Raw genomic sequence first — 25,320 nt, forward strand, 5'->3', positions numbered from 1 at the left:
GTGTATTGTATCACAATCTAGTAGTTACATGTGGAAATTTGGTTCTAGGACATTTGATTTGAGCGCAATCCTCAAACTTAGGTCAAAAAAGCCATTTAAGCCTTTTCACAGTGAGATTTATGCGATATGGCCGAGAAATGTAATTTTGATGTTAACTCCCAAACCGCTGCGCAGAAGTCAACCAAACTTCACCCAATAGTGTATTGTATCACAATCTAGTAGTTACATGTGGAAATTTGGTTCTAGGACATTTGTTTTGAGCGCAATCCTCAAACTTAGTTCAAAAAAGCCATTTAAGCCTTTTCACAGTGAGATCTACGAGAAATGTAATTTTGATGTTCACTCCCAAACCGCTGCGCAGAAGTCAACCAAACTTCACCCATTAGTGTATTGTATCACAATCTAGTAGTTACATGTGGAAATTTGGTTCTAGGACATTTGATTTGAGCGCAATCCTCAAACTTAGGTCAAAAAAGCCATTTAAGCCTTTTCACAGTGAGATCTATGCGATATGGCCGAGAAATGTAATTTTGATGTTAACTCCCAAACCGCTGCGCAGAAGTCAACCAAACTTCACCCAATAGTGTATTTTATCATAATCTAGTAGTTACATTTGGAAATTTAGTTCTAGGACATTTGGTTTGAGCGCAATCTTCAAACTTAATTAAAAAAAGTCATTTAAGCCTTTTCACAGTGAGATCTATGCGATATGGCTGAGAAATGTAATTTTGATGTTAACTCCCAAACCGCTGCGCCGAAGTCAACCAAACTTCACCCAATAGTGTATTTTATCACAATCTAGTAGTTACATTTGGAAATTTAGTTCTAGGACATTTGGTTTGAGCGCAATCATCAAACTTAATTAAAAAAGTCATTTAAGCCTTTTCACAGTGAGATCTATGCGATATGGCCGAGAAATGTAATTTTGATGTTCACTCCCAAACCGGTGCGCAGAAGTCAACCAAACTTCACCCAATAGTGTATTTTATCACAATCTAGTAGTTACATTTAGAAATTTAGTTCTAGGACATTTGATTTGAGCGCAATCCTCAAACTTAGGTCAAAAAAGCCATTTAAGCCTTTTCACAGTGAGATCTATGCGATATGGCCGAGAAATGTAATTTTGATGTTAACTCCCAAACCGCTGCGCAGAAGTCAACCAAACTTCACCCAATAGTGTATTTTATCACAATCTAGTAGTTACATTTGGAAATTTAGTTTTAGGACATTTGGTTTGAGCGCAATCATCAAACTTAGGTCAAAAAAGCCATTTAAGCCTTTTCACAGTGAGATCTATGCGATATGGCTGAGAAATGTAATTTTGATGTTCACTCCCAAACCGCTGCGCAGAAGTCAACCAAACTTCACCCAATAGTGTATTGTATCACAATCTAGTAGTTACATTTGGAAATTCCGTTCTAGGACATTTGGTTTGAGCGCAATCATAAAACTTAATTAAAAAAGTCATTTCAGCCTTTTCACAGTGAGATCTATGCGATATTGCCGAGAAATGTAATTTTGATGTTAACTCCCAAACCGCTGGCAGAAGTCAACCAAACTTCACCCAATAGTGTATTTTATCACAATCTAGTAGTTACATTTGGAAATTTAGTTCTAGGACATTTGGTTTGAGCGCAATCATCAAACTTAATTAAAAAAGTCATTTAAGCCTTTTCACAGTGAGATCTCCGCGATATGGCCGAGAAATGTAATTTTGATGTTAACTCCCAAACCGCTGCGCAGAAGTCAACCAAACTTCACCCAATAGTGTATTTTATCACAATCTAGTAGTTACATTTGGAAATTTAGTTCTAGGACATTTGGTTTGAGCGCAATCATCAAACTTAGGTCAAAAAAGTCATTTAAGCCTTTTCACAGTGAGATCTATGCGATATGGCTGAGAAATGTAATTTTGATGTTAACTCCCAAACCGCTGCGCAGAAGTCAACCAAACTTCACCCAATAGTGTATTTTATCACAATCTAGTAGTTACATTTAGAAATTTAGTTCTAGGACATTTGGTTTGAGCGCAATCTTCAAACTTAATTAAAAAAAGTCATTTAAGCCTTTTCACAGTGAGATCTATGCGATATGGCCGAGAAATGTAATTTTGATGTTAACTCCCAAACCGCTGCGCAGAAGTCAACCAAACTTCACCCAATAGTGTATTGTATCACAATCTAGTAGTTACATGTGGAAATTTGGTTCTAGTACATTTGATTTGAGCGCAATTCTCAAACTTAGGTCAAAAAAGCCATTTAAGCCTTTTCACAGTGAGATCTATGCGATATGGCCGAGAAATGTAATTTTGATGTTAACTCCCAAACCGCTGCGCAGAAGTCAACCAAACTTCACCCAATAGTGTATTTTATCACAATCTAGTAGTTACATTTGGAAATTTAGTTCTAGGACATTTGGTTTGAGCGCAATCATCAAACTTAGGTCAAAAAAGCCATTTAAGCCTTTTCACAGTGAGATCTATGCGATATGGCTGAGAAATGTAATTTTGATGTTAACTCCCAAACCGCTGCGCAGAAGTCAACCAAACTTCACCCAATAGTGTATTTTATCACAATCTAGTAGTTACATTTGGAAATTTAGTTTTAGGACATTTGGTTTGAGCGCAATCTTCAAACTTAATTTAAAAAAGTCATTTAAGCCTTTTCACAGTGAGATCTATGCGATATGGCTGAGAAATGTAATTTTGATGTTAACTCCCAAACCGCTGCGCCGAAGTCAACCAAACTTCACCCAATAGTGTATTTTATCACAATCTAGTAGTTACATTTGGAAATTTAGTTTTAGGACATTTGGTTTGAGCGCAATCTTCAAATTTAATTAAAAAAAGTCATTTAAGCCTTTTCACAGTGAGATCTATGCGATATGGCTGAGAAATGTAATTTTGATGTTAACTCCCAAACCGCTGCGCCGAAGTCAACCAAACTTCACCCAATAGTGTATTTTATCACAATCTAGTAGTTACATTTGGAAATTTAGTTCTAGGACATTTGGTTTGAGCGCAATCATCAAACTTAATTAAAAAAGTCATTTAAGCCTTTTCACAGTGAGATCTCCGCGATATGGCCGAGAAATGTAATTTTGATGTTAACTCCCAAACCGCTGCGCAGAAGTCAACCAAACTTCACCCAATAGTGTATTTTATCACAATCTAGTAGTTACATTTGGAAATTTAGTTCTAGGACATTTGGTTTGAGCGCAATCATCAAACTTAGGTCAAAAAAGCCATTTAAGCCTTTTCACAGTGAGATCTATGCGATATGGCTGAGAAATGTAATTTTGATGTTAACTCCCAAACCGCTGCGCAGAAGTCAACCAAACTTCACCCAATAGTGTATTTTATCACAATCTAGTAGTTACATTTAGAAATTTAGTTCTAGGACATTTGGTTTGAGCGCAATCTTCAAACTTAATTAAAAAAAGTCATTTAAGCCTTTTCACAGTGAGATCTATGCGATATGGCCGAGAAATGTAATTTTGATGTTAACTCCCAAACCGCTGCGCAGAAGTCAACCAAACTTCACCCAATAGTGTATTGTATCACAATCTAGTAGTTACATGTGGAAATTTGGTTCTAGTACATTTGATTTGAGCGCAATTCTCAAACTTAGGTCAAAAAAGCCATTTAAGCCTTTTCACAGTGAGATCTATGCGATATGGCCGAGAAATGTAATTTTGATGTTAACTCCCAAACCGCTGCGCAGAAGTCAACCAAACTTCACCCAATAGTGTATTTTATCACAATCTAGTAGTTACATTTGGAAATTTAGTTCTAGGACATTTGGTTTGAGCGCAATCATCAAACTTAGGTCAAAAAAGCCATTTAAGCCTTTTCACAGTGAGATCTATGCGATATGGCTGAGAAATGTAATTTTGATGTTAACTCCCAAACCGCTGCGCAGAAGTCAACCAAACTTCACCCAATAGTGTATTTTATCACAATCTAGTAGTTACATTTGGAAATTTAGTTTTAGGACATTTGGTTTGAGCGCAATCTTCAAACTTAATTTAAAAAAGTCATTTAAGCCTTTTCACAGTGAGATCTATGCGATATGGCTGAGAAATGTAATTTTGATGTTAACTCCCAAACCGCTGCGCCGAAGTCAACCAAACTTCACCCAATAGTGTATTTTATCACAATCTAGTAGTTACATTTGGAAATTTAGTTTTAGGACATTTGGTTTGAGCGCAATCTTCAAATTTAATTAAAAAAAAGTCATTTAAGCCTTTTCACAGTGAGATCTATGCGATATGGCTGAGAAATGTAATTTTGATGTTAACTCCCAAACCGCTGCGCCGAAGTCAACCAAACTTCACCCAATAGTGTATTTTATCACAATCTAGTAGTTACATTTGGAAATTTAGTTCTAGGACATTTGGTTTGAGCGCAATCATCAAACTTAATTAAAAAAGTCATTTAAGCCTTTTCACAGTGAGATCTCCGCGATATGGCCGAGAAATGTAATTTTGATGTTAACTCCCAAACCGCTGCGCAGAAGTCAACCAAACTTCACCCAATAGTGTATTTTATCACAATCTAGTAGTTACATTTGGAAATTTAGTTCTAGGACATTTGGTTTGAGCGCAATCATCAAACTTAGGTCAAAAAAGCCATTTAAGCCTTTTCACAGTGAGATCTATGCGATATGGCCGAGAAATGTAATTTTGATGTTCACTCCCAAACCGCTGCGCAGAAGTCAACCAAACTTCACCCAATAGTGTATTGTATCACAATCTAGTAGTTACATGTGGAAATTTGGTTCTAGGACATTTGATTTGAGCGCAATCCTCAAACTTAGGTCAAAAAAGCCATTTAAGCCTTTTCACAGTGAGATCTATGCGATATGGCCGAGAAATGTAATTTTGATGTTAACTCCCAAACCGCTGCGCAGAAGTCAACCAAACTTCACCCAATAGTGTATTTTATCACAATCTAGTAGTTACATGTGGAAATTTAGTTTTAGGACATTTGGTTTGAGCGCAATCTTCAAACTTAAATAAAAAAAGTCATTTAAGCCTTTTCACAGTGAGATCTATGCGATATGGCCGAGAAATGTAATTTTGATGTTCACTCCCAAACCGCTGAGCAGAAGTCAACCAAACTTCACCCAATAGTGTATTTTATCATAATCTAGTAGTTACATTTGGAAATTTAGTTTTAGGACATTTGGTTTGAGCGCAATCTTCAAACTTAATTAAAAAAAGTCATGTAAGCCTTTTCACAGTGAGATCTATGCGATATGGCCGAGAAATGTAATTTTGATGTTAAATCCCAAACCGCTGCGCAGAAGTCAACCAAACTTCACCCAATAGTGTATTTTATCACAATCTAGTAGTTACATTTGGAAATTTAGTTCTAGGACATTTGGTTTGAGCGCAATCCTCAAACTTAGGTCAAAAAAGCCATTTAAGCCTTTTCACAGTGAGATCTATGCGATATGGCCGAGAAATGTAATTTTGATGTTAACTCCCAAACCGCTGCGCAGAAGTCAACCAAACTTCACCCAATAGTGTATTTTATCACAATCTAGTAGTTACATTTGGAAATTTAGTTCTAGGACATTTGGTTTGAGCGCAATCATCAAACTTAGGTCAAAAAAGCCATTTAAGCCTTTTCACAGTGAGATCTATGCGATATGGCCGAGAAATGTAATTTTGATGTTCACTCCCAAACCGCTGCGCAGAAGTCAACCAAACTTCACCCAATAGTGTATTTTATCATAATCTAGTAGTTACATTTAGAAATTTAGTTCTAGGACATTTGGTTTGAGCGCAATCTTCAAACTTAATTAAAAAAAGTCATTTAAGCCTTTTCACAGTGAGATCTATGCGATATGGCCGAGAAATGTAATTTTGATGTTAACTCCCAAACCGCTGCGCAGAAGTCAACCAAACTTCACCCAATAGTGTATTGTATCACAATCTAGTAGTTACATGTGGAAATTTGGTTCTAGGACATTTGATTTGAGCGCAATCCTCAAACTTAGGTCAAAAAAGCTATTTAAGCCTTTTCACAGTGAGATCTATGCGATATGGCCGAGAAATGTAATTTTGATGTTAACTCCCAAACCGCTGCGCAGAAGTCAACCAAACTTCACCCAATAGTGTATTGTATCACAATCTAGTAGTTACATGTGGAAATTTGGTTCTAGGACATTTGTTTTGAGCGCAATCCTCAAACTTAGTTCAAAAAAGCCATTTAAGCCTTTTCACAGTGAGATCTACGAGAAATGTAATTTTGATGTTCACTCCCAAACCGCTGCGCAGAAGTCAACCAAACTTCACCCAATAGTGTATTTTATCACAATCTAGTAGTTACATTTAGAAATTTAGTTCTAGGACATTTGGTTTGAGCGCAATCTTCAAACTTAATTAAAAAAAGTCATTTAAGCCTTTTCACAGTGAGATCTATGCGATATGGCCGAGAAATGTAATTTTGATGTTAACTCCCAGACCGCTGCGCAGAAGTAAACCAAACTTCACCCAATAGTGTATTGTATCACAATCTAGTAGTTACATGTGGAAATTTGGTTCTAGGACATTTGATTTGAGCGCAATCCTCAAACTTAGGTCAAAAAAGCCATTTAAGCCTTTTCACAGTGAGATCTATGCGATATGGCCGAGAAATGTAATTTTGATGTTCACTCCCAAACCGCTGCGCAGAAGTCAACCAAACTTCACCCAATAGTGTATTGTATCACAATCTAGTAGTTACATGTGGACATTTGGTTCTAGGACATTTGATTTGAGCGCAATCCTCAAACTTAGGTCAAAAAAGCCATTTAAGCCTTTTCACAGTGAGATCTATGCGATATGGCCGAGAAATGTAATTTTGATGTTAACTCCCAAACCGCTGCGCAGAAGTCAACCAAACTTCACCCAATATTGTATTGTATCACAATTTAGTAGTTACATGTGGAAATTTGGTTCTAGGACATTTGATTTGAGCGCAATTCTCAAACTTAGTTCAAAAAAGCCATTTAAGCCTTTTCACAGTGAGATCTACGAGAAATGTAATTTTGATGTTAACTCCCAAACCGCTGCGCAGAAGTCAACCAAACTTCACCCATTAGTGTATTGTATCACAATCTAGTAGTTACATGTGGAAATTTGGTTCTAGGACATTTGATTTGAGAGCAATCCTCAAACTTAGGTCAAAAAAGCCATTTAAGACTTTTCACAGTGAGATCTATGCGATATGGCCGAGAAATGTAATTTTGATGTTAACTCCCAAACCGCTGCGCAGAAGTCAACCAAACTTCACCCAATAGTGTATTTTATCACAATCTAGTAGTTACATTTGGAAATTTAGTTTTAGGACATTTGGTTTGAGCGCAATCTTCAAACTTAATTAAAAAAAGTCATTTAAGCCTTTTCACAGTGAGATCTATGCGATATGGCTGAGAAATGTAATTTTGATGTTAACTCCCAAACCGCTGCGCCGAAGTCAACCAAACTTCACCCAATAGTGTATTTTATCACAATCTAGTAGTTACATTTGGAAATTTAGTTCTAGGACATTTGGTTTGAGCGCAATCATCAAACTTAATTAAAAAAGTCATTTAAGCCTTTTCACAGTGAGATCTCCGCGATATGGCCGAGAAATGTAATTTTGATGTTAACTCCCAAACCGCTGCGCAGAAGTCAACCAAACTTCACCCAATAGTGTATTTTATCACAATCTAGTAGTTACATTTGGAAATTTAGTTCTAGGACATTTGGTTTGAGCGCAATCATCAAACTTAGGTCAAAAAAGCCATTTAAGCCTTTTCACAGTGAGATCTATGCGATATGGCTGAGAAATGTAATTTTGATGTTAACTCCCAAACCGCTGCGCAGAAGTCAACCAAACTTCACCCAATAGTGTGTTTTATCACAATCTAGTAGTTACATTTAGAAATTTAGTTCTAGGACATTTGGTTTGAGCGCAATCTTCAAACTTAATTAAAAAAAGTCATTTAAGCCTTTTCACAGTGAGATCTATGCGATATGGCCGAGAAATGTAATTTTGATGTTAACTCCCAAACCGCTGCGCAGAAGTCAACCAAACTTCACCCAATAGTGTATTTTATCACAATCTAGTAGTTACATTTGGAAATTTAGTTCTAGGACATTTGGTTTGAGCGCAATCATCAAACTTAGGTCAAAAAAGCCATTTAAGCCTTTTCACAGTGAGATCTATGCGATATGGCTGAGAAATGTAATTTTGATGTTAACTCCCAAACCGCTGCGCAGAAGTCAACCAAACTTCACCCAATAGTGTATTTTATCACAATCTAGTAGTTACATTTAGAAATTTAGTTCTAGGACATTTGGTTTGAGCGCAATCTTCAAACTTAATTAAAAAAAGCCATTTAAGCCTTTTCACAGTGAGATCTACGAGAAATGTAATTTTGATGTTCACTCCCAAACCGCTGCGCAGAAGTCAACCAAACTTCACCCATTAGTGTATTGTATCACAATCTAGTAGTTACATGTGGAAATTTGGTTCTAGGACATTTGATTTGAGCGCAATCCTCAAACTTAGGTCAAAAAAGCCATTTAAGCCTTTTCACAGTGAGATCTATGCGATATGGCCGAGAAATGTAATTTTGATGTTAACTCCCAAACCGCTGCGCAGAAGTCAACCAAACTTCACCCAATAGTGTATTTTATCATAATCTAGTAGTTACATTTGGAAATTTAGTTCTAGGACATTTGGTTTGAGCGCAATCTTCAAACTTAATTAAAAAAAGTCATTTAAGCCTTTTCACAGTGAGATTTATGCGATATGGCTGAGAAATGTAATTTTGATGTTAACTCCCAAACCGCTGCGCCGAAGTCAACCAAACTTCACCCAATAGTGTATTTTATCACAATCTAGTAGTTACATTTGGAAATTTAGTTCTAGGACATTTGGTTTGAGCGCAATCATCAAACTTAATTAAAAAAGTCATTTAAGCCTTTTCACAGTGAGATCTATGCGATATGGCCGAGAAATGTAATTTTGATGTTAACTCCCAAACCGCTGCGCAGAAGTCAACCAAACTTCACCCAATAGTGTATTTTATCACAATCTAGTAGTTACATTTGGAAATTTAGTTCTAGGACATTTGGTTTGAGCGCAATCATCAAACTTAGGTCAAAAAAGCCATTTAAGCCTTTTCACAGTGAGATCTATGCGATATGGCTGAGAAATGTAATTTTGATGTTAACTCCCAAACCGCTGCGCAGAAGTCAACCAAACTTCACCCAATAGTGTATTTTATCACAATCTAGTAGTTACATTTAGAAATTTAGTTCTAGGACATTTGGTTTGAGCGCAATCTTCAAACTTAATTAAAAAAAGTCATTTAAGCCTTTTCACAGTGAGATCTATGCGATATGGCCGAGAAATGTAATTTTGATGTTAACTCCCAGACCGCTGCGCAGAAGTAAACCAAACTTCACCCAATAGTGTATTGTATCACAATCTAGTAGTTACATGTGGAAATTTGGTTCTAGGACATTTGGTTTGAGCGCAATCATCAAACTTAATTAAAAAAGTCATTTAAGCCTTTTCACAGTGAGATCTATGCGATATGGCCGAGAAATGTAATTTTGATGTTCACTCCCAAACCGCTGCGCAGAAGTCAACCAAACTTCACCCAATAGTGAATTTTATCACAATCTAGTAGTTACATTTAGAAATTTAGTTCTAGGACATTTGATTTGAGCGCAATCCTCAAACTTAGGTCAAAAAAGCCATTTAAGCCTTTTCACAGTGAGATCTATGCGATATGGCCGAGAAATGTAATTTTGATGTTAACTCCCAAACCGCTGCGCAGAAGTCAACCAAACTTCACCCAATAGTGTATTGTATCACAATCTAGTAGTTACATGTGGAAATTTGGTTCTAGTACATTTGATTTGAGCGCAATTCTCAAACTTAGGTCAAAAAAGCCATTTAAGCCTTTTCACAGTGAGATCTATGCGATATGGCCGAGAAATGTAATTTTGATGTTAACTCCCAAACCGCTGCGCAGAAGTCAACCAAACTTCACCCAATAGTGTATTTTATCACAATCTAGTAGTTACATTTGGAAATTTAGTTCTAGGACATTTGGTTTGAGCGCAATCATCAAACTTAGGTCAAAAAAGCCATTTAAGCCTTTTCACAGTGAGATCTATGCGATATGGCTGAGAAATGTAATTTTGATGTTAACTCCCAAACCGCTGCGCAGAAGTCAACCAAACTTCACCCAATAGTGTATTTTATCACAATCTAGTAGTTACATTTGGAAATTTAGTTCTAGGACATTTGGTTTGAGCGCAATCCTCAAACTTAGGTCAAAAAAGCCATTTAAGCCTTTTCACAGTGAGATCTATGCGATATGGCCGAGAAATGTAATTTTGATGTTAACTCCCAAACCGCTGCGCAGAAGTCAACCAAACTTCACCCAATAGTGTATTTTATCACAATCTAGTAGTTACATTTGGAAATTTAGTTCTAGGACATTTGGTTTGAGCGCAATCATCAAACTTAGGTCAAAAAAGCCATTTAAGCCTTTTCACAGTGAGATCTATGCGATATGGCCGAGAAATGTAATTTTGATGTTCACTCCCAAACCGCTGCGCAGAAGTCAACCAAACTTCACCCAATAGTGTATTTTATCATAATCTAGTAGTTACATTTAGAAATTTAGTTCTAGGACATTTGGTTTGAGCGCAATCTTCAAACTTAATTAAAAAAAGTCATTTAAGCCTTTTCACAGTGAGATCTATGCGATATGGCCGAGAAATGTAATTTTGATGTTAACTCCCAAACCGCTGCGCAGAAGTCAACCAAACTTCACCCAATAGTGTATTGTATCACAATCTAGTAGTTACATGTGGAAATTTGGTTCTAGGACATTTGATTTGAGCGCAATCCTCAAACTTAGGTCAAAAAAGCTATTTAAGCCTTTTCACAGTGAGATCTATGCGATATGGCCGAGAAATGTAATTTTGATGTTAACTCCCAAACCGCTGCGCAGAAGTCAACCAAACTTCACCCAATAGTGTATTGTATCACAATCTAGTAGTTACATGTGGAAATTTGGTTCTAGGACATTTGTTTTGAGCGCAATCCTCAAACTTAGTTCAAAAAAGCCATTTAAGCCTTTTCACAGTGAGATCTACGAGAAATGTAATTTTGATGTTCACTCCCAAACCGCTGCGCAGAAGTCAACCAAACTTCACCCATTAGTGTATTGTATCACAATCTAGTAGTTACATGTGGAAATTTGGTTCTAGGACATTTGATTTGAGCGCAATCCTCAAACTTAGGTCAAAAAAGCCATTTAAGCCTTTTCACAGTGAGATCTATGCGATATGGCCGAGAAATGTAATTTTGATGTTAACTCCCAAACCGCTGCGCAGAAGTCAACCAAACTTCACCCAATAGTGTATTTTATCATAATCTAGTAGTTACATTTGGAAATTTAGTTCTAGGACATTTGGTTTGAGCGCAATCTTCAAACTTAATTAAAAAAAGTCATTTAAGCCTTTTCACAGTGAGATTTATGCGATATGGCTGAGAAATGTAATTTTGATGTTAACTCCCAAACCGCTGCGCCGAAGTCAACCAAACTTCACCCAATAGTGTATTTTATCACAATCTAGTAGTTACATTTGGAAATTTAGTTCTAGGACATTTGGTTTGAGCGCAATCATCAAACTTAATTAAAAAAGTCATTTAAGCCTTTTCACAGTGAGATCTATGCGATATGGCCGAGAAATGTAATTTTGATGTTCACTCCCAAACCGCTGCGCAGAAGTCAACCAAACTTCACCCAATAGTGAATTTTATCACAATCTAGTAGTTACATTTAGAAATTTAGTTCTAGGACATTTGATTTGAGCGCAATCCTCAAACTTAGGTCAAAAAAGCCATTTAAGCCTTTTCACAGTGAGATCTATGCGATATGGCCGAGAAATGTAATTTTGATGTTAACTCCCAAACCGCTGCGCAGAAGTCAACCAAACTTCACCCAATAGTGTATTGTATCACAATCTAGTAGTTACATGTGGAAATTTGGTTCTAGTACATTTGATTTGAGCGCAATTCTCAAACTTAGGTCAAAAAAGCCATTTAAGCCTTTTCACAGTGAGATCTATGCGATATGGCCGAGAAATGTAATTTTGATGTTAACTCCCAAACCGCTGCGCAGAAGTCAACCAAACTTCACCCAATAGTGTATTTTATCACAATCTAGTAGTTACATTTGGAAATTTAGTTCTAGGACATTTGGTTTGAGCGCAATCATAAAACTTAGGTCAAAAAAGCCATTTAAGCCTTTTCACAGTGAGATCTATGCGATATGGCTGAGAAATGTAATTTTGATGTTAACTCCCAAACCGCTGCGCAGAAGTCAACCAAACTTCACCCAATAGTGTATTTTATCACAATCTAGTAGTTACATTTGGAAATTTAGTTTTAGGACATTTGGTTTGAGCGCAATCTTCAAACTTAATTAAAAAAAGTCATTTAAGCCTTTTCACAGTGAGATCTATGCGATATGGCTGAGAAATGTAATTTTGATGTTAACTCCCAAACCGCTGCGCCGAAGTCAACCAAACTTCACCCAATAGTGTATTTTATCACAATCTAGTAGTTACATTTGGAAATTTAGTTTTAGGACATTTGGTTTGAGCGCAATCTTCAAATTTAATTAAAAAAAGTCATTTAAGCCTTTTCACAGTGAGATCTATGCGATATGGCTGAGAAATGTAATTTTGATGTTAACTCCCAAACCGCTGCGCCGAAGTCAACCAAACTTCACCCAATAGTGTATTTTATCACAATCTAGTAGTTACATTTGGAAATTTAGTTCTAGGACATTTGGTTTGAGCGCAAACATCAAACTTAATTAAAAAAGTCATTTAAGCCTTTTCACAGTGAGATCTCCGCGATATGGCCGAGAAATGTAATTTTGATGTTAACTCCCAAACCGCTGCGCAGAAGTCAACCAAACTTCACCCAATAGTGTATTTTATCACAATCTAGTAGTTACATTTGGAAATTTAGTTCTAGGACATTTGGTTTGAGCGCAATCATCAAACTTAGGTCAAAAAAGCCATTTAAGCCTTTTCACAGTGAGATCTATGCGATATGGCTGAGAAATGTAATTTTGATGTTAACTCCCAAACCGCTGCGCAGAAGTCAACCAAACTTCACCCAATAGTGTATTTTATCACAATCTAGTAGTTACATTTAGAAATTTAGTTCTAGGACATTTGGTTTGAGCGCAATCTTCAAACTTAATTAAAAAAAGTCATTTAAGCCTTTTCACAGTGAGATCTATGCGATATGGCCGAGAAATGTAATTTTGATGTTAACTCCCAGACCGCTGCGCAGAAGTAAACCAAACTTCACCCAATAGTGTATTGTATCACAATCTAGTAGTTACATGTGGAAATTTGGTTCTAGGACATTTGATTTGAGCGCAATCCTCAAACTTAGGTCAAAAAAGCCATTTAAGCCTTTTCACAGTGAGATCTATGCGATATGGCCGAGAAATGTAATTTTGATGTTCACTCCCAAACCGCTGCGCAGAAGTCAACCAAACTTCACCCAATAGTGTATTGTATCACAATCTAGTAGTTACATGTGGACATTTGGTTCTAGGACATTTGATTTGAGCGCAATCCTCAAACTAAGGTCAAAAAAGCCATTTAAGCCTTTTCACAGTGAGATCTATGCGATATGGCCGAGAAATGTAATTTTGATGTTAACTCCCAAACCGCTGCGCAGAAGTCAACCAAACTTCACCCAATATTGTATTGTATCACAATTTAGTAGTTACATGTGGAAATTTGGTTCTAGGACATTTGATTTGAGCGCAATTCTCAAACTTAGGTCAAAAAAGACTTTTAAGCCTTTTCACAGTGAGATCTATGCGATATGGCCGAGAAATGTAATTTTGATGTTAACTCCCAAACCGCTGCGCAGAAGTCAACCAAACTTCACCCAATAGTGTATTTTATCACAATCTAGTAGTTACATTTGGAAATTTAGTTTTAGGACATTTGGTTTGAGCGCAATCTTCAAACTTAAATAAAAAAAGTCATTTAAGCCTTTTCACAGTGAGATCTATGCGATATGGCCGAGAAATGTAATTTTGATGTTCACTCCCAAACCGCTGCGCAGAAGTCAACCAAACTTCACCCAATAGTGTATTTTATCATAATCTAGTAGTTACATTTGGAAATTTAGTTTTAGGACATTTGGTTTGAGCGCAATCTTCAAACTTAATTAAAAAAAGCCATTTAAGCCTTTTCACAGTGAGATCTATGCGATATGGCCGAGAAATGTAATTTTGATGTTAACTCCCAAACCGCTGCGCAGAAGTCAACCAAACTTCACCCAATAGTGTATTTTATCACAATCTAGTAGTTACATTTGGAAATTTAGTTCTAGGACATTTGGTTTGAGCGCAATCATCAAACTTAGGTCAAAAAAGCCATTTAAGCCTTTTCACAGTGAGATCTATGCGATATGGCCGAGAAATGTAATTTTGATGTTCACTCCCAAACCGCTGCGCAGAAGTCAACCAAACTTCACCCAATAGTGTATTTTATCATAATCTAGTAGTTACATTTAGAAATTTAGTTCTAGGACATTTGGTTTGAGCGCAATCTTCAAACTTAATTAAAAAAAGTCATTTAAGCCTTTTCACAGTGAGATCTATGCGATATGGCCGAGAAATATAATTTTGATGTTAACTCCCAAACCGCTGCGCAGAAGTCAACCAAACTTCACCCAATAGTGTATTGTATCACAATCTAGTAGTTACATGTGGAAATTTGGTTCTAGGACATTTGATTTGAGCGCAATCCTCAAACTTAGGTCAAAAAAGCCATTTAAGCCTTTTCACAGTGAGATTTATGCGATATGGCCGAGAAATGTAATTTTGATGTTAACTCCCAAACCGCTGCGCAGAAGTCAACCAAACTTCACCCAATAGTGTATTGTATCACAATCTAGTAGTTACATGTGGAAATTTGGTTCTAGGACATTTGTTTTGAGCGCAATCCTCAAACTTAGTTCAAAAAAGCCATTTAAGCCTTTTCACAGTGAGATCTACGAGAAATGTAATTTTGATGTTCACTCCCAAACCGCTGCGCAGAAGTCAACCAAACTTCACCCATTAGTGTATTGTATCACAATCTAGTAGTTACATGTGGAAATTTGGTTCTAGGACATTTGATTTGAGCGCAATCCTCAAACTTAGGTCAAAAAAGCCATTTAAGCCTTTTCACAGTGAGATCTATGCGATATGGCCGAGAAATGTAATTTTGATGTTAACTCCCAAACCGCTGCGCAGAAGTCAACCAAACTTCACCCAATAGTGTATTTTATCATAATCTAGTAGTTACATTTGGAAATTTAGTTCTAGGACATTTGGTTTGAGCGCAATCTTCAAACTTAATTAAAAAAAGTCATTTAAGCCTTTTCACAGTGAGATCTATGCGATATGGCTGAGAAATGTAATTTTGATGTTAACTCCCAAACCGCTGCGCCGAAGTCAACCAAACTTCACCCAATAGTGTATTTTATCACAATCTAGTAGTTACATTTGGAAATTTAGTTCTAGGACATTTGGTTTGAGCGCAATCATCAAACTTAATTAAAAAAGTCATTTAAGCCTTTTCACAGTGAGATCTATGCGATATGGCCGAGAAATGTAATTTTGATGTTCACTCCCAAACCGCTGCGCAGAAGTCAACCAAACTTCACCCAATAGTGTATTTTATCACAATCTAGTAGTTACATTTAGAAATTTAGTTCTAGGACATTTGATTTGAGCGCAATCCTCAAACTTAGGTCAAAAAAGCCATTTAAGCCTTTTCACAGTGAGATCTATGCGATATGGCCGAGAAATGTAATTTTGATGTTAACTCCCAAACCGCTGCGCAGAAGTCAACCAAACTTCACCCAATAGTGTATTTTATCACAATCTAGTAGTTACATTTGGAAATTTAGTTTTAGGACATTTGGTTTGAGCGCAATCATCAAACTTAGGTCAAAAAAGCCATTTAAGCCTTTTCACAGTGAGATCTATGCGATATGGCTGAGAAATGTAATTTTGATGTTCACTCCCAAACCGCTGCGCAGAAGTCAACCAAACTTCACCCAATAGTGTATTGTATCACAATCTAGTAGTTACATTTGGAAATTCCGTTCTAGGACATTTGGTTTGAGCGCAATCATCAAACTTAATTAAAAAAGTCATTTCAGCCTTTTCACAGTGAGATCTATGCGATATTGCCGAGAAATGTAATTTTGATGTTAACTCCCAAACCGCTGGCAGAAGTCAACCAAACTTCACCCAATAGTGTATTTTATCACAATCTAGTAGTTACATTTGGAAATTTAGTTCTAGGACATTTGGTTTGAGCGCAATCATCAAACTTAATTAAAAAAGTCATTTAAGCCTTTTCACAGTGAGATCTCCGCGATATGGCCGAGAAATGTAATTTTGATGTTAACTCCCAAACCGCTGCGCAGAAGTCAACCAAACTTCACCCAATAGTGTATTTTATCACAATCTAGTAGTTACATTTGGAAATTTAGTTCTAGGACATTTGGTTTGAGCGCAATCATCAAACTTAGGTCAAAAAAGTCATTTAAGCCTTTTCACAGTGAGATCTATGCGATATGGCTGAGAAATGTAATTTTGATGTTAACTCCCAAACCGCTGCGCAGAAGTCAACCAAACTTCACCCAATAGTGTATTTTATCACAATCTAGTAGTTACATTTAGAAATTTAGTTCTAGGACATTTGGTTTGAGCGCAATCTTCAAACTTAATTAAAAAAAGTCATTTAAGCCTTTTCACAGTGAGATCTATGCGATATGGCCGAGAAATGTAATTTTGATGTTAACTCCCAAACCGCTGCGCAGAAGTCAACCAAACTTCACCCAATAGTGTATTGTATCACAATCTAGTAGTTACATGTGGAAATTTGGTTCTAGTACATTTGATTTGAGCGCAATTCTCAAACTTAGGTCAAAAAAGCCATTTAAGCCTTTTCACAGTGAGATCTATGCGATATGGCCGAGAAATGTAATTTTGATGTTAACTCCCAAACCGCTGCGCAGAAGTCAACCAAACTTCACCCAATAGTGTATTTTATCACAATCTAGTAGTTACATTTGGAAATTTAGTTCTAGGACATTTGGTTTGAGCGCAATCATCAAACTTAGGTCAAAAAAGCCATTTAAGCCTTTTCACAGTGAGATCTATGCGATATGGCTGAGAAATGTAATTTTGATGTTAACTCCCAAACCGCTGCGCAGAAGTCAACCAAACTTCACCCAATAGTGTATTTTATCACAATCTAGTAGTTACATTTGGAAATTTAGTTTTAGGACATTTGGTTTGAGCGCAATCTTCAAACTTAATTTAAAAAAGTCATTTAAGCCTTTTCACAGTGAGATCTATGCGATATGGCTGAGAAATGTAATTTTGATGTTAACTCCCAAACCGCTGCGCCGAAGTCAACCAAACTTCACCCAATAGTGTATTTTATCACAATCTAGTAGTTACATTTGGAAATTTAGTTTTAGGACATTTGGTTTGAGCGCAATCTTCAAATTTAATTAAAAAAAGTCATTTAAGCCTTTTCACAGTGAGATCTATGCGATATGGCTGAGAAATGTAATTTTGATGTTAACTCCCAAACCGCTGCGCCGAAGTCAACCAAACTTCACCCAATAGTGTATTTTATCACAATCTAGTAGTTACATTTGGAAATTTAGTTCTAGGACATTTGGTTTGAGCGCAATCATCAAACTTAATTAAAAAAGTCATTTAAGCCTTTTCACAGTGAGATCTCCGCGATATGGCCGAGAAATGTAATTTTGATGTTAACTCCCAAACCGCTGCGCAGAAGTCAACCAAACTTCACCCAATAGTGTATTTTATCACAATCTAGTAGTTACATTTGGAAATTTAGTTCTAGGACATTTGGTTTGAGCGCAATCATCAAACTTAGGTCAAAAAAGCCATTTAAGCCTTTTCACAGTGAGATCTATGCGATATGGCTGAGAAATGTAATTTTGATGTTAACTCCCAAACCGCTGCGCAGAAGTCAACCAAACTTCACCCAATAGTGTATTTTATCACAATCTAGTAGTTACATTTAGAAATTTAGTTCTAGGACATTTGGTTTGAGCGCAATCTTCAAACTTAATTAAAAAAAGTCATTTAAGCCTTTTCACAGTGAGATCTATGCGATATGGCCGAGAAATGTAATTTTGATGTTAACTCCCAGACCGCTGCGCAGAAGTAAACCAAACTTCACCCAATAGTGTATTGTATCACAATCTAGTAGTTACATGTGGAAATTTGGTTCTAGGACATTTGATTTGAGCGCAATCCTCAAACTTAGGTCAAAAAAGCCATTTAAGCCTTTTCACAGTGAGATCTATGCGATATGGCCGAGAAATGTAATTTTGATGTTCACTCCCAAACCGCTGCGCAGAAGTCAACCAAACTTCACCCAATAGTGTATTGTATCACAATCTAGTAGTTACATGTGGAAATTTGGTTCTAGGACATTTGATTTGAGCGCAATCCTCAAACTTAGGTCAAAAAAGCCATTTAAGCCTTTTCACAGTGAGATCTATGCGATATGGCCGAGAAATGTAATTTTGATGTTAACTCCCAAACCGCTGCGCAGAAGTCAACCAAACTTCACCCAATAGTGTATTTTATCACAATCTAGTAGTTACATGTGGAAATTTAGTTTTAGGACATTTGGTTTGAGCGCAATCTTCAAACTTAAATAAAAAAAGTCATTTAAGCCTTTTCACAGTGAGATCTATGCGATATGGCCGAGAAATGTAATTTTGATGTTCACTCCCAAACCGCTGAGCAGAAGTCAACCAAACTTCACCCAATAGTGTATTTTATCATAATCTAGTAGTTACATTTGGAAATTTAGTTTTAGGACATTTGGTTTGAGCGCAATCTTCAAACTTAATTAAAAAAAGTCATGTAAGCCTTTTCACAGTGAGATCTATGCGATATGGCCGAGAAATGTAATTTTGATGTTAAATCCCAAACCGCTGCGCAGAAGTCAACCAAACTTCACCCAATAGTGTATTTTATCACAATCTAGTAGTTACATTTGGAAATTTAGTTCTAGGACATTTGGTTTGAGCGCAATCCTCAAACTTAGGTCAAAAAAGCCATTTAAGCCTTTTCACAGTGAGATCTATGCGATATGGCCGAGAAATGTAATTTTGATGTTAACTCCCAAACCGCTGCGCAGAAGTCAACCAAACTTCACCCAATAGTGTATTTTATCACAATCTAGTAGTTACATTTGGAAATTTAGTTCTAGGACATTTGGTTTGAGCGCAATCATCAAACTTAGGTCAAAAAAGCCATTTAAGCCTTTTCACAGTGAGATCTATGCGATATGGCCGAGAAATGTAATTTTGATGTTCACTCCCAAACCGCTGCGCAGAAGTCAACCAAACTTCACCCAATAGTGTATTTTATCATAATCTAGTAGTTACATTTAGAAATTTAGTTCTAGGACATTTGGTTTGAGCGCAATCTTCAAACTTAATTAAAAAAAGTCATTTAAGCCTTTTCACAGTGAGATCTATGCGATATGGCCGAGAAATGTAATTTTGATGTTAACTCCCAAACCGCTGCGCAGAAGTCAACCAAACTTCACCCAATAGTGTATTGTATCACAATCTAGTAGTTACATGTGGAAATTTGGTTCTAGGACATTTGATTTGAGCGCAATCCTCAAACTTAGGTCAAAAAAGCTATTTAAGCCTTTTCACAGTGAGATCTATGCGATATGGCCGAGAAATGTAATTTTGATGTTAACTCCCAAACCGCTGCGCAGAAGTCAACCAAACTTCACCCAATAGTGTATTGTATCACAATCTAGTAGTTACATGTGGAAATTTGGTTCTAGGACATTTGTTTTGAGCGCAATCCTCAAACTTAGTTCAAAAAAGCCATTTAAGCCTTTTCACAGTGAGATCTACGAGAAATGTAATTTTGATGTTCACTCCCAAACCGCTGCGCAGAAGTCAACCAAACTTCACCCAATAGTGTATTTTATCACAATCTAGTAGTTACATTTAGAAATTTAGTTCTAGGACATTTGGTTTGAGCGCAATCTTCAAACTTAATTAAAAAAAGTCATTTAAGCCTTTTCACAGTGAGATCTATGCGATATGGCCGAGAAATGTAATTTTGATGTTAACTCCCAGACCGCTGCGCAGAAGTAAACCAAACTTCACCCAATAGTGTATTGTATCACAATCTAGTAGTTACATGTGGAAATTTGGTTCTAGGACATTTGATTTGAGCGCAATCCTCAAACTTAGGTCAAAAAAGCCATTTAAGCCTTTTCACAGTGAGATCTATGCGATATGGCCGAGAAATGTAATTTTGATGTTCACTCCCAAACCGCTGCGCAGAAGTCAACCAAACTTCACCCAATAGTGTATTGTATCACAATCTAGTAGTTACATGTGGACATTTGGTTCTAGGACATTTGATTTGAGCGCAATCCTCAAACTTAGGTCAAAAAAGCCATTTAAGCCTTTTCACAGTGAGATCTATGCGATATGGCCGAGAAATGTAATTTTGATGTTAACTCCCAAACCGCTGCGCAGAAGTCAACCAAACTTCACCCAATATTGTATTGTATCACAATTTAGTAGTTACATGTGGAAATTTGGTTCTAGGACATTTGATTTGAGCGCAATTCTCAAACTTAGTTCAAAAAAGCCATTTAACCCTTTGATGCACAACATGGGTCAAAATTGACCCAACCAAGTTTTTATGATCTGTATCTTTGTAATAACTTAATGTTATCTTTCAGCATTCCAGGTATTCCTCAATTAACTTGTTTTTGATCAATAAATATTGTTATTCAATTATTTATCTTCATACTTTTTGAATAAAACCATTTTTTTTATCGCTACCCTTCCAATGCACAACATGGGTCAAAAATGACCCACATCTATTTTCTATGGTATCTCATGGAAGCCTGAGTGTTGCTTAGCTATACATTTGAAATAAATGTATTTTATTGTTTACTATCACGTATATTCAGTAAATATCATGTTTTTGTTCAGCACTAACCATCATTTTTATGTTTCCTTTCTTACTCTATGAACAAACACAATTTTTGTATTCGCACATCAACTTCACACACATGGGTCAGAAATGACCCACCTGCCTTCACTTTGGTACTTGGTCGGAACCTTTTGAATTTTAGCATGTTTGTAATTAGGGATGTATTTGGTAAATGTTAAATGGACAGTACATATATAGCGCATTTATCTACATGGTTACCATACCCTTGCTTTACATTAGCACACATTTACCCTTTCATACACACATTCACACACCAATGGTGCTGCTACCAACTTCGAGAGTGGAAAGTTGTAGCTGGGAATCAAACCACTGACCCTTCGGTCCAAGGACAACTCCAGCTACCAACTGCGCCACGGCCGCCCTTTTGAATCCTCCCACTTCCAGCAGAACAAGAAGTTATAACATTCTTAGAAGTTGCTCTGGACCTACAACTGGATCAAGAACAGTTTTACCAAAAGATACATGGGATATGTTCATCACTGAAAACATCATTGAGGAGGTTCTAAAATGCACCAACTTAGAGGGACGCAGAGCAGCGGCAGCTAAAGGGAAAGTGTGGAGAAATATAGAGAAAGAGGAATTCATGGCCTTTATTGGTTTGACCCTCCTTTCAGGGGGGGAGAAGAACTGGGACGTGGCCTTGCGAGAGCTGTTTCTAGATCAGCTGCAAAATCCAATGTATAAGGCCATCACGGGGCTCAGGAGATATGAGGATATCCGCCTCTTCATACGGTTTGACAACAGGAGGACTATGGCGTTGCGCTTGGAAACAGAATACATGGCAGCTTTTAAAAACGTGTGGAACTGTTTCCTTGACAATTGCAGAAGACAGTTCATCCCCAGTGATTGTGTAACTATAGATGAACAGCTGGTGCCATTCCGTGGCAGTTGCAGGTTTTGCAGTACATGCCTAGCAAGCCTGCAAAGTATGGAATAAAAATCTTCTGGAAGTGTGATGCAAGGGTTCCCTATGCAATAGATGGAATTGTATACACAGGGAGACAGCCAGGAGAGGAGGTGCAGAGAAACCTTGGGGAGAACATCTTCCTAAAATTGAGCAGTGGAATCATACAGACAGGCGAATATAGAATATAGAAAAATATATACACTGTTAGAATTGATATAATTTTGAATTCTATGTCGAACATTTTGTTCATTTCCTCTCATAGGTCGAAACATCACAATTGACAACTTCTTCACCAGTGTCCCTCTGGCTGAGAAGAACCTGACTATTCTAGGGACTCTTAGCCTGAACAAGCCAGACATACCACCAATCACAAAGCCATCCAACTCACTGCTGATTCATAGCTCAGAATTCGGGTTCAATGGTAACATGACCATGGTGAGCTATGTGCAGAAGAAAGGAAGGGCTGTTGTCCTTCTGAGCACAATGCATGATGACAAAGCAGTGGATGACACTCCAAAGAAGAAACCCGATGTGATTCACTACTACAATAGAACAAAAGGAGGACTTGACACAACAGATCAGATGGTTGGCACCAACACATGCAAGCGGAGAACACGAAGATGGCCCATGGTTCTGTGGTACAATATGCTGGATATTGCCACTCTCAATGCTTACACCAGCTTCAATGCAGAACAGCCTGGTTACTTTGCTGGTGTCACTAATGCACGCCGACTGTTCATCAAGGAGCTGGGCAAAGAGCTGGTCATGCCACATATGAAGAGCCGCTTGGAGGGCACACCCACACTCCAAAAGCATATAATAGAAGCAATGGGAAGATGCGGGATCGAAAAACAAAGCAGCACCGGACCACAAGAGGACAAGGGCACAGCAAAGAGGAAGAGGTGTGCGATCTGCCCATCTGCCAAAGACCAAAAAGCCAGCAGCTGCTGTTCCCGGTGCAAGAAGCCTGTGTGCAAGGAGCACAATTGTACAGTGGTCATTTTTGATACTTGTGAGGAATTGTAAGAACTGTATTTACAGTTTGTGCTTTGATGATGTGATCAGTTGTGTTCGATTTTACGCTGATCAAATTCACGTTTAGTTATATGTCAGATGTTTGCCAAATGACAAATAAACAAGTTTCTTATAACAAATGTACAGATTGTTTGGCCTGGATAACATCTAAAATAACTATTTGAAGAAAAATATTATAAAATATGCCTTCAATTGTTTTTAAATTGCACTTGGATAAATGGGTCATTTTTGACCCATGTGTGTAAACCTAATGTAGTGTCACAAAAATAACTTTTGTTCATAAGATATGGCAGAAAAAATATAAATAATGATTTGTGGGAATGAAAAACAAGATTTTTAAAGAATACTTGGACTAATAAATTATGAAATACATAGATTTCAAAAGATGCAGCAAAGAAAAACTCAGGCGGCAGGAAATAACATGAGAACTATATGGGGGTCATTTTTGACCCATGTTGTGCATTAACAGGGGTGCGAATATGTTGTGCATCAGAGGGTTAAGCCTTTTCACAGTGAGATCTACGAGAAATGTAATTTTGATGTTAACTCCCAAACCGCTGCGCAGAAGTCAACCAAACTTCACCCATTAGTGTATTGTATCACAATCTAGTAGTTACATGTGGAAATTTGGTTCTAGGACATTTGATTTGAGAGCAATCCTCAAACTTAGGTCAAAAAAGCCATTTAAGCCTTTTCACAGTGAGATCTATGCGATATGGCCGAGAAATGTAATTTTGATGTTAACTCCCAAACCGCTGCGCAGAAGTCAACCAAACTTCACCCAATAGTGTATTTTATCACAATCTAGTAGTTACATTTGGAAATTTAGTTCTAGGACATTTGGTTTGAGCGCAATCATAAAACTTAGGTCAAAAAAGCCATTTAAGCCTTTTCACAGTGAGATCTATGCGATATGGCTGAGAAATGTAATTTTGATGTTAACTCCCAAACCGCTGCGCAGAAGTCAACCAAACTTCACCCAATAGTGTATTTTATCACAATCTAGTAGTTACATTTGGAAATTTAGTTTTAGGACATTTGGTTTGAGCGCAATCTTCAAACTTAATTAAAAAAAGTCATTTAAGCCTTTTCACAGTGAGATCTATGCGATATGGCTGAGAAATGTAATTTTGATGTTAACTCCCAAACCGCTGCGCCGAAGTCAACCAAACTTCACCCAATAGTGTATTTTATCACAATCTAGTAGTTACATTTGGAAATTTAGTTCTAGGACATTTGGTTTGAGCGCAATCATCAAACTTAATTAAAAAAGTCATTTAAGCCTTTTCACAGTGAGATCTCCGCGATATGGCCGAGAAATGTAATTTTGATGTTAACTCCCAAACCGCTGCGCAGAAGTCAACCAAACTTCACCCAATAGTGTATTTTATCACAATCTAGTAGTTACATTTGGAAATTTAGTTCTAGGACATTTGGTTTGAGCGCAATCATCAAACTTAGGTCAAAAAAGCCATTTAAGCCTTTTCACAGTGAGATCTATGCGATATGGCTGAGAAATGTAATTTTGATGTTAACTCCCAAACCGCTGCGCAGAAGTCAACCAAACTTCACCCAATAGTGTGTTTTATCACAATCTAGTAGTTACATTTAGAAATTTAGTTCTAGGACATTTGGTTTGAGCGCAATCTTCAAACTTAATTAAAAAAAGTCATTTAAGCCTTTTCACAGTGAGATCTATGCGATATGGCCGAGAAATGTAATTTTGATGTTAACTCCCAAACCGCTGCGCAGAAGTCAACCAAACTTCACCCAATAGTGTATTTTATCACAATCTAGTAGTTACATTTGGAAATTTAGTTCTAGGACATTTGGTTTGAGCGCAATCATCAAACTTAGGTCAAAAAAGCCATTTAAGCCTTTTCACAGTGAGATCTATGCGATATGGCTGAGAAATGTAATTTTGATGTTAACTCCCAAACCGCTGCGCAGAAGTCAACCAAACTTCACCCAATAGTGTATTTTATCACAATCTAGTAGTTACATTTAGAAATTTAGTTCTAGGACATTTGGTTTGAGCGCAATCTTCAAACTTAATTAAAAAAAGCCATTTAAGCCTTTTCACAGTGAGATCTACGAGAAATGTAATTTTGATGTTCACTCCCAAACCGCTGCGCAGAAGTCAACCAAACTTCACCCATTAGTGTATTGTATCACAATCTAGTAGTTACATGTGGAAATTTGGTTCTAGGACATTTG

The 25,320-nt window shown here is 37.0% G+C and overlaps 1 protein-coding gene across 1 annotated transcript; it reads left to right on the forward strand.

The window, feature by feature from the left end:
- Positions 1-21,630: 21,630 nt before the first annotated feature.
- On the forward strand, positions 21,631-23,094 carry LOC130911304 (piggyBac transposable element-derived protein 4-like). The gene is made up of 3 exons (XM_057829172.1): positions 21,631-21,957; positions 22,050-22,239; positions 22,331-23,094. The coding sequence occupies exons 1-3, from the start codon at positions 21,631-21,633 to the stop codon at positions 23,092-23,094; spliced, it is 1,281 nt and encodes a 426-aa protein (XP_057685155.1).
- The last annotated feature ends 2,226 nt before the right edge of the window (positions 23,095-25,320 follow it).

The sequence above is a fragment of the Corythoichthys intestinalis genome, unplaced genomic scaffold (assembly GCF_030265065.1).
Source record: "Corythoichthys intestinalis isolate RoL2023-P3 unplaced genomic scaffold, ASM3026506v1 HiC_scaffold_25, whole genome shotgun sequence".
Classification (NCBI taxonomy): Eukaryota; Metazoa; Chordata; class Actinopteri; order Syngnathiformes; family Syngnathidae; genus Corythoichthys; species Corythoichthys intestinalis.

What these genes read in the sequence shown, in the direction of transcription:
- LOC130911304 (XM_057829172.1), top strand. Translation starts at nt 21,631, where the DNA reads ATGTTCATCACTGAAAACATCATTGAGGAGGTTCTAAAATGCACCAAC. An exon ending in ACATGGCAGCTTTTAAAAAC is followed by an intron (nt 21,958 to 22,049) that starts GTGTGGAACTGT and finishes ATTCCGTGGCAG; the next exon opens with TTGCAGGTTTTGCAGTACAT. An exon ending in CAGTGGAATCATACAGACAG is followed by an intron (nt 22,240 to 22,330) that starts GCGAATATAGAA and finishes TTCCTCTCATAG; the next exon opens with GTCGAAACATCACAATTGAC.